At 38.0% G+C, this 8886-nt stretch overlaps 1 protein-coding gene across 2 annotated transcripts; it reads right to left on the bottom strand.

Annotated features, from left to right (window-relative positions):
- Window positions 1-173: 173 nt before the first annotated feature.
- On the bottom strand, window positions 174-6088 carry th (tyrosine hydroxylase). Of its 2 annotated transcripts, XM_085461364.1 has the most exons (14): window positions 5904-6088; window positions 5531-5626; window positions 5226-5429; window positions 4422-4596; window positions 4237-4325; window positions 4060-4127; window positions 3914-3964; window positions 3079-3224; window positions 2789-2924; window positions 2358-2427; window positions 2216-2272; window positions 1798-1893; window positions 1584-1717; window positions 174-981 (listed from the first exon to the last, which is right to left on the bottom strand). In XM_085461364.1, the coding sequence occupies exons 1-14, from the start codon at window positions 5985-5987 to the stop codon at window positions 822-824; spliced, it is 1566 nt and encodes a 521-aa protein (XP_085317490.1). In that variant the 5' UTR covers window positions 5988-6088; the 3' UTR covers window positions 174-821. The 2 variants fall into 2 exon arrangements, with proteins under 2 accessions (XP_085317490.1, XP_085317489.1); XM_085461363.1 differs by lacking the exon at window positions 5531-5626.
- Between the last annotated feature and the right edge of the window lie 2798 nt (window positions 6089-8886).

Below are 8886 nucleotides of genomic sequence, written 5' to 3'. Positions count from 1 at the left end.
AGTCCTGGCGTTCCATAAGAAGCAGCCAGGTGTCGTTAAATAATAATTCATGCCAAAGTATTTCTAGGTTTTCCCATCAGCGATAAGAGCAAAAACCTATCAAATATAATACAATTATTTATATTTTTAGTTTAACGGTAGGAATAAAACTTGATAAATCACAGAAACGATAGTGGAATGTTAATTTGCAGTTCTTTATTATCTGATAGTTTCTAATCAATAGGTTATTACATAGATTCTCCCCTCCCCCTTTTTATTATGCATTTACACTGCAAGACGAAACCAGCATAAAATACACAATGCAAGACAAGAACAGCATATGAAAGCCATGAATTTAATTACTCAAATGCTAAATTCACATATTTGGAAAATAAAGCTTTTGACAGAGCAGTTACAGATTTTTTCTAAATAAAATAAACGATCCAAATATACACCATTATAATTCTTTAATTTCAAAATATCTATACCATAGCTATATAGTCTTCTTTTAATACATTCATTATCAGAGTTCCCCTTGATGTGACTCTAGATTTGACACATTTCTCAAACAACAAACTTTAAAAGCATGAATGGTCCAGTCAGTAAAACCCCATCATTTCACAAATGCAAGCATTTAAGATCTTTGGATACTTTGTCAGCGCTGAGTTTTGAGGTTTTAATGGTTGCAACCTTGCTGGAAAACCAGCCAACCACAATGAGCAAAACTCAGATTCATACAGCAGGTACGGCACAGAAATATGAACACATTGGCAATCTTCAACAGCGTGGACTCAGCTGAGAGAAAAGCAAACAACAGGCGGATGGTGAAAGACAGCGCATCATCACGATAGCACACTTAGGGCGTCTGTCAGCACTTTAAGCTCATCCTTCACACCTTCCAGGCCTCCTTGGATCTTCACTGGGTTGTCCAGTACTTCAACACTGCTGGTATATGGATCAAATCTGACTGAGAAGGGACGCTTGATGCCAGCTACATAAGCCCTGGTCAAAATTGTAAAGATGTAAAGAAGTCAGAAACTTAAAGATCTCAAATGGGGCTGTCTTTTTGCTCCAACTGAAAGTATGGACTAAAGCAACCAAGCCTGCAAATTGTCCTTGTGTTATAATTTGCCATGTTGTACATGCATGCAAATTATTGAGACTGTGGATTCCACAACATAAAGAAAACACTCCTATGTAATGATGCTCACAATGTTCTCTGTGCTCTTTCAAACATTCCAGTGCGGGTATTTTCTCATCCAGTGTGTCGGGGATGTCATGTGCTGCATTCTACTAGAGGCTGAATATTGTGAAAACACTCACTTAAGCTACTTGTTTTGCAGGGCAGCATTTGATCTGTTTGCCAAATAAAACTCCAGACTTTTGCCTCGGTAAGGAAGACTACATTAGGAACAGCTGTCTTCTGGCTGCTATGGCTGACCTACAATAGTTTGTGGCCTCGGGGGTTGGCTGGCTGTTCTCTGACCTCGTCCTCACATAACCTCTCTCTTTGTTGTTTTTCGTTGTTGTTGTTTTTTTACATTTTTTTATCAGTTCTGTATGTTCTTATGTATGTGTATGTCTGGTATGATAAAGAGCAGTACCTGAATTTCTCCTTGGCATCTGAAAAACTCTCAGAAATAAAGTAAACAGGCTGGTATGTCTGGTCTTGATAGGGCTGCACTGCTGCAGCCTCTGGATCAAACTCTCTTGTCTCTGGTTCATCAGACAGAGAGTGCTGGAAGTTTAAAAAAATGGAGAATTAGCTAACAGCTGTCTGTGTGTGCTGCATTAAAGGAAAAAAAAGTTTGAACGTACCACAAGTTCACCATAAGAGGAAAGCAGCCCAGCTCCATAAGCCCTCACCTCACCATTTTGTTTACATAAGCCATGCTCGACCGTGAACCAGTACAGCTGATGGAAAAACAGAAAGCAGGTGACTGAGAAGAAGTATGGACAATCAGTGCATTAGTTACATGTTAGATTTTAGACAAGAGGCTGTCCAAAGTAATGCATTTTCAAAGATATTTTAGCAATAGTTAATTCCATTGTTTACTATATGGGATATGTATCTTAGTTCGTGCTCGAAGCCCAGGCTAAGAAGGGTGGGAGCATGTGTGTGTGTGTGTCTCTGTTGGGAGATGGGCTGGCAACATGAGGTTCAACCCCAAACTTCACTGCAGTTATATTTATACAGTTTGTATGTGTTGTTTGTGTTCGAAGACAAAAGTCTTACTGTGGACAGTTTCTCAATATCTTCATCCGATGCCCCCAGTGAAGCCAAACCAAGGTTCTGTGGAAAATAATAGATCAGTTCTTGCTAAATAGCACAAAAGAACTGAATGATCTGTAAGGCTGTTAATCTCTTCAGCACTAACCTGTGAAAACTGGGCAAAAGTGCGATTAGCCAGCATGGGTACGTGGCCCAGTAATTCATGGACGCAGTCACTGAAGAGAAAGCAAAAGTTATTTCAATTCACGACAATGTTTGATCTTGAATGAAAAACACCACACAGTTCAGTTTGATTGGATGCAGACTTTATGATCACAAACTGGAAATTCAATCTGATTACATAACAGTTACAGAATGAAAGCAAGCCTGTTCTCTAAAGAAAAACATATCGAATCTTAAAATAATTACATAAACACAACAGCTTTTGCATATGGCAGCTTTTTAATATGAATTGTTGTTGCTATTAGCAGATGCTATGTGTAATTTCACTTGCATTTGTTTTTATGGAGTTATTTCTGATTGTATACTTTATAATTAGTTGAAGCACAAAGCCAAAAGAGTCACAGTAGTACTCACGGTTCTGGGGAGTGCATGGGGGAGGAAGCATGTCGGATGTACTGGGTGCACTGGAACACTCGGAATGCCAAACTGGCCAGAAAATCTCTGGCTGAGAGCAGGCCCGCCACTGGACGCAGCGCAAATCCTGTGCGCTCTGCATGTGTGTTCAGGGGGATGGTGGTGAAGGGACAGTAAGCAAGAGAGAGAGAGAGAGAGCGAGAATCAAATCCTGATAGGTGGAGTCGACATTCGCTAAGCGTCTGTATTTACGTATCTTTTCTTTTCATTTTGTCTTATCCCATTTTTACCTTTGAGGAAGCGTGACACATCTTCCAGCTGGGGAATGTTGTCTGGGCTGTACCCACAATGCCTTTCTAGGAGACAAAAAGCCTCAAGGTATTCACTGCAGGCATGGGTGGTGTACAAGTCCCTCAGGGTTGAATATACTTCTCGCCTAAATCAAGATTTAATTACATAAAAATTGAGATTTCATTTATTAAAATCAAAATCTTGGAAAAACTGGAAATAAGCAAAACTGCAGTGTAGTTTTAGTTATGGTTAGTGTTATGCGCCTGCTAATTAACAGTGTTTAAATTGGATTTATCCTGCAATGTTTAACTATTTCAAGCAATTTATTTCTTGCATCATATTTATAGAGCTCTTTTTTATTATGCTGTGTTTTTCTCGTATCGTATAAATCTTATGAAAAAGCACATTGCTATAATTTTTCTACTTGGTCTGGTGACTAAATTCATTCATTAGTGTCTTTTTTTTTGTCCTAAACTGTTCAAGTAAAATATAAACATCTATTAACTTGCAAACAACACTTTGTTCTCAGGCTATGGATATGTTTTTTATTCAGACAAGCTCGAGCTGTCACCTCAAGTTTATTCTTGTGACACCCTCCATCTGAAGTTAATTTACCGAAGCATCCATAAAAGACAAATCATATGCAAATAACTGGTTGGTGGGTAGACCACAATGTGTTGACAGTAAAACAACATAACAGTGAAATGTATTTTAATAGATAAAAACATTTTGTGTTCATTGTAAATGATAATTTTATGCTCACTGCTACTTCAGACTTAACTTTTCATATCTTATATTATCAATATTAAAAACTAGCGTGAAAGAACCCCTTACCATGTGCCAATCTCCTCCTCTGTGTATTCCACTCTGGGGATCGAGTGCCCACTGAGGAAAAACATATGCACACAATTATTACATTTCAATTTTATGTCTATTTTTTATGGTTGTGTGTGCAGTATTTAGGAAAAGGCCCATCTCACTATCTGTATCTGAAGGCAATGTCACCAATCATTCTCCTCCTCTGTCTGTAGGCAGGATCTGTGTAGCCCTGTTTAAATCAAATATACCAAACACAGATCACATTTTCTGTAACAAGCCCAGTAATGACAGCTATTTCTATTCAATTATTTCTTCTTCTTGGCAATGTCATTACTTACTGGATGGTCATGGTCTAAGTCTGGATCAAATTTGGTGACCAGATGATGACACCTATCCAAATCTGCAATTTTCTTTGGGAACCAGTGGACTAGTTGAGAAAACGGGGAGAAAAAAATAAACTGTTCTGTTTTTTGCTCACTTCTACAGACTATTTAAAATGTTTCGCAATTATTTCATCAGTTACATTTGACTTCTTTGGTGGTTTTGACATCCTCTGCGTTCCTCTTTATGGAGCTGATCAGGGTACTGACATCTGAGAGGTGCACCTCACAGCGGACAAAGTACTCCAGGCCCTCCAGGGTGTCTTTGACCTTCCGGCATGGTCGCGTCTCCAGATGGTGAATCTTAGCTTCAAATGTCTGAAATACAGTCAGCAAGCTGAGATGTGACTGTGGTAGCAGAGATCCAGAGGTGAGAAGTATTTGTGAAGCACAATAACTGATTCTGGATGCACACTTTCCTGTTCAAAACATGGAATAACCCCCCACCCCACCCACACATAGATATTTTTTTTTCCAAATGGTTTTCTTCCATGACCTTTTTCGGTACTTCTGTGTGACTAAAATGTGTAACCAACTTTAACAATAGCCAATAAAATATTATTCAACCTTTACATATCCACTATATTCCACTAAAATAAAAAACATTTTACAATTACCTTGTTGTGAATCTTGACTACTTACCTACTATAAAACCGGTTTTAATTTTCCCACACTTATTGCAACCCTGTTGTCTCACCAGAAAATGGGTCACAGCTACAATATTAGAGTGCAAATGTTGATAACTGTATTATTACCAACTAGACACAAATACCGACCAATGGGAATCTTTGCAAAAGAGCAAATCCAGTAGCTTAGTGTGAATTTATGAAGCATTCATAAATTAATTATTAACAAACAAAATAAATAGTCACATATAAATCAAAATAAATCTTTAAAATATTTAGTTACCCCTTAAAACTCTATTAGAATAAATTGTGATGGATTACCTCGAAAACCTTGAGTGTCCGCGACAGCGCAGGTGTCTTGGAGTTTCTTAAAGTAAAGAAAATGTTGAGGAGTGCTTTTCCATCGTCCTCCTCAAACACTATCTGTTCACTGGCCTCTGCAGCCTCTGCCGCTGCAGCGGCTGCTTCCCTCTCCTTGCGCGCGTCCTCGATCAAGCTCTGCCGTCTACCGACGAATCTTGGAGACTGTTTTAAAAAAGAGAAATTAAAGTTCTGCTTGTTACGATTTAACTGTAAGAAAAGACAGACACGACACCACATGGACGTAACTGATGGGCTTTGCTTACTTTTTGGATGTCTCCCTTGATATTTGATGGGTGCGCTTTACATCTCCAAATGCGCATTAGATCGGCAATGCAATCAAGGTAAACCTTACGACATATCTAAGAGTAAATAGCGACCACAGCACACATTTTAGCAGATTTCAACTGTAAAATTGAAACGTGCAGGATTTGTTTTTCCTTCCTGGGAAGCTGTTCGTTTGAGATGTGCGCCAGACAGCGACGCTGCGTAATGAACATCTTGCCAAGTTTTCTTTGTGCCATACAACAGTTTCCGTGATTCATTGAAAGTATTTTTCTTAACAGATGACTCCACAGACAATCACAGATTTCTGTTTGTAATTTAAAACAAACTTGTGTTTTCTAAAATATTTCTTACCGTGATGGAATCAGATCTCTCCAGCTCGGACGCTGCTCTGCGGACGCTCTTTGTGGAGGATGTGGAGCTGGTTGAAAGCGGCATCTTCAGGCTCGGAAGTCTGTATTGACTTAGCTTCTGTGGCAGAAGTGGTAGTATGGTTTTGGCTCTCTCTAAACCTCTCAGTCGGTGCTGTGTGCCCACAGTTTTTCTTTTCTTTTTTTCACCACGGAGGTTTCCCCTTTTTATGGGATCATTTGTTTGCCGTTTCTGACGTCAAACACGCTCAATCTAATCAATCAATGCGCAGAGTCTATCAGTCTCATCCCAATTTGGAGCGTGCTGTATAGTTTGAGACAGAGCTCTTTTTTGCAGATGTTTGGCACATTCTCATTGGCCTTTATGAATGCACTTATATTTTCGAAATTTGGCAGGTAAAAAAGGCAAACACGTTTCAAGTTATTAGGGTAAAATTAGAAGTAAGTGAACTGCAAAATGTAATAATGTGCTGTAGTATATTGTATGAATAAATTAATATACGGTTTTCTTAATTAAGTTGTTTGCCTCATTAAAATTTAAATAAGTAAGGTGAAGCTGTGTGTTGTATTCAAGCAGCAGTTGGATACACTGTAGTCATTTTTAGACCATAATTAAAGCTTTGACCTGAGGGCTTTACGTAAAGGTTAGACCAGAGAAAAGTCAACTGTGGAAAATTAAGTCACTTTATCAGCTCAATCCAATCTCCACAGCTCCTCACAAATTAGATTTCATTTGGAAAAAAAAGGAAAAAGAAACACATGCACAGACAGAAGAGAAAAAGAACAACGCATTGTTTTCCTGTTTTGCCTGCTCTGTTTCTTACCTCAGCAAAAGCCATATCAAGTGAATTTGTACCGCTTTTGCCTGACGACTTTAGTGGTTAACATGATTGTGAGTGATGTACAGTGCCCAGAGGCAAGAAGAGGTAAAATGATTATTTGTGGACCTTTTGCCACTTGCTCTCACAGCAGCAACCATACAAGGCTGCAGAGGAGGCAGGTGGGGCCCCAGTGTGACTCTTACTTAAACCCGAACACAGGCTCAAAATGCTAAAGAGCACTGATGTTGCCCTGGGCGCAGAAAATGCAGGTTGCTTCCTTAATTGAAGGAGAGCTAGTCTAAGGAAGTAAAGAAACCTGAAACAAACAGACTGTACGATAGATACTACCATTCCCTGTTTGTGAGCCTACAATTCTGCATGGAAACAGTAAATTGGTGTATCTTTTTTTTTTTTTTTAAAGAAGCTAGTTATGTATTTTTTTTTCTCTGTATCACGACCTTTTCAGAAAGTGGCATGACACAAAAGACTTGGCAATAGACATAAGGTTGACATTTATCCAGAGATAGGAATAATTTTATGCTATTTTTTCCATCCATGTCTTTCATGTGGAATAATTCTTTCTTCAGGCAAATTACACTTGCAAGGGGCCAAAAGTAGTTGAACAAATGACTGTAAAGCTGTTTCATGTACACATATAAATTATTTATTCATTAATAATTTAACAATTAAGCAGGTAAAAGGTCAGGAAATGATTGCAAGGATTGTATTCTGAAACCTCTGCCTTGAATCCTCAAAAGACCCATCAAAGCAAGTGAAATAGGCAATATTTATGCTGTATGTGAAAAAAAAATCCAACAGAGAGATAGCTGGGACATTAGAAGTGTTGAAATTAACAGTCTGGTACATCCTGTGAAAAGCAGAAAACATTGGTGAACTAGGCCACACAAAATGATATGGATTTAGCACAAAAAAGCAGTGGTGTATGGTCACATGATCACTTCCATGGTAGTGAAAACTACCTTACATTAATTCAAGTAAAGAATACTTTCAAGAGGATGGTGTGTTCAAGTACTGACTTCACTAAAGTAAATACAGAGGCCTCCGCAGAAGAGGCAAACCAATGATCAGTGATCCCTCTCGAGAACAGAAATCAATTAAGCTTTTTCAATAATAAAACATAAATTAAAAAAACTCAGGCTAACTCTGAAAGAGAATATATTGGATAGCAGAAACTGAGTTTAATCTTTACTGGAATGAGAGGAAGGATCAAATTTAGAGAAAGGACGTGAAACACATTTCTTTGGTTATCTGAGTAGGATTCAGACTTTAGAAATCCATTGTCTGCAAAAATTCAAAGTATTTAAAACACATTTTAATATATGATGGTTTGTTCAATTATATTTGAAGTGCTAACAGACATATGTGTATAAGAATTGTTATTCCTAAATCTTCAATATATTTTTGTTCAGCCTGTTTAATTAATGCAGAAATTCTGCATTTCATCTACATCTCAGTTGTTCAATTTGAAATCTGTTCTGGTGACATACAAAGCCAAACTCATTAAGAGCATCACCTTCTACATAATTCCAGATGTAACTGTAAATTATAAGAGCTGCAAAAAAGATTACTTGATGTGATATTGATTAAAAGTTGTATTCTTAAAAAAAAAAAAGTGAAGAAAGAAATGTGTTAAAATTGCAAGCAAACAAAAAACATTTGGAGTACATGTCAGTGTAAAAAAAGGAATTTGGTAGCTCAGAGAATGAAGTATCGTGGTGCTCGAAATAGAGAAGAGTGTTCCGGAGAAGAATTGTATTCCAAAATACTAGAGATAAAACCCAAGTTTATTTAAGTACAACCAAATTCAGTGTGTCTGGGGAAGGACAGCAGAGCTACAGGCTGAATCAGGATGAAGATAAACTGATATCCATGCCTTTCCTCCCTCCAAATGTCTGCTTCCTGTGTCAGCACAATTTATCAAGACCATAGCCCACTGGACATCACATAGAGAGAAAGCACTCTTGATTTCCCCTGCTATTTATGTAACAGAAAGCCTGGCTCTGACATATAGTATGCATTATTTCTAGCCATTAATTTTGAAGTGATATGGTGTAGTCTAGCCATTTCTGTGCCGATGGCAGTAGCTTCCCCTCGTTCTTATTGTTTTCTACAGTTTTCCCTTTC

Source organism: Copadichromis virginalis, linkage group LG7, assembly GCF_057382275.1.
Source record: "Copadichromis virginalis isolate Kocher_CV1m ecotype Utaka linkage group LG7, C_Virginalis_male_GT1.1, whole genome shotgun sequence".
Classification (NCBI taxonomy): domain Eukaryota; kingdom Metazoa; phylum Chordata; class Actinopteri; order Cichliformes; family Cichlidae; genus Copadichromis; species Copadichromis virginalis.
Note: the sequence above shows the minus strand (reverse complement) of the source record. Positions and strands in the feature narration are given on the sequence as shown.

Bases quoted from the DNA above. Each gene is read 5' to 3' on its own strand.
- th (XM_085461364.1), bottom strand. From the start codon at position 5,987: ATGCCGCTTTCAACCAGCTCCACATCCTCCACAAAGAGCGTCCGCAGA. The intron at 5,430-5,530 runs GTAAGCAAAGCC...TTTTTAAAACAG, and splicing joins TCAAGGGAGACATCCAAAAA to TCTCCAAGATTCGTCGGTAG. The intron at 982-1,583 runs GTACTGCTCTTT...AATTTTGACCAG, and splicing joins GATGCCAAGGAGAAATTCAG to GGCTTATGTAGCTGGCATCA.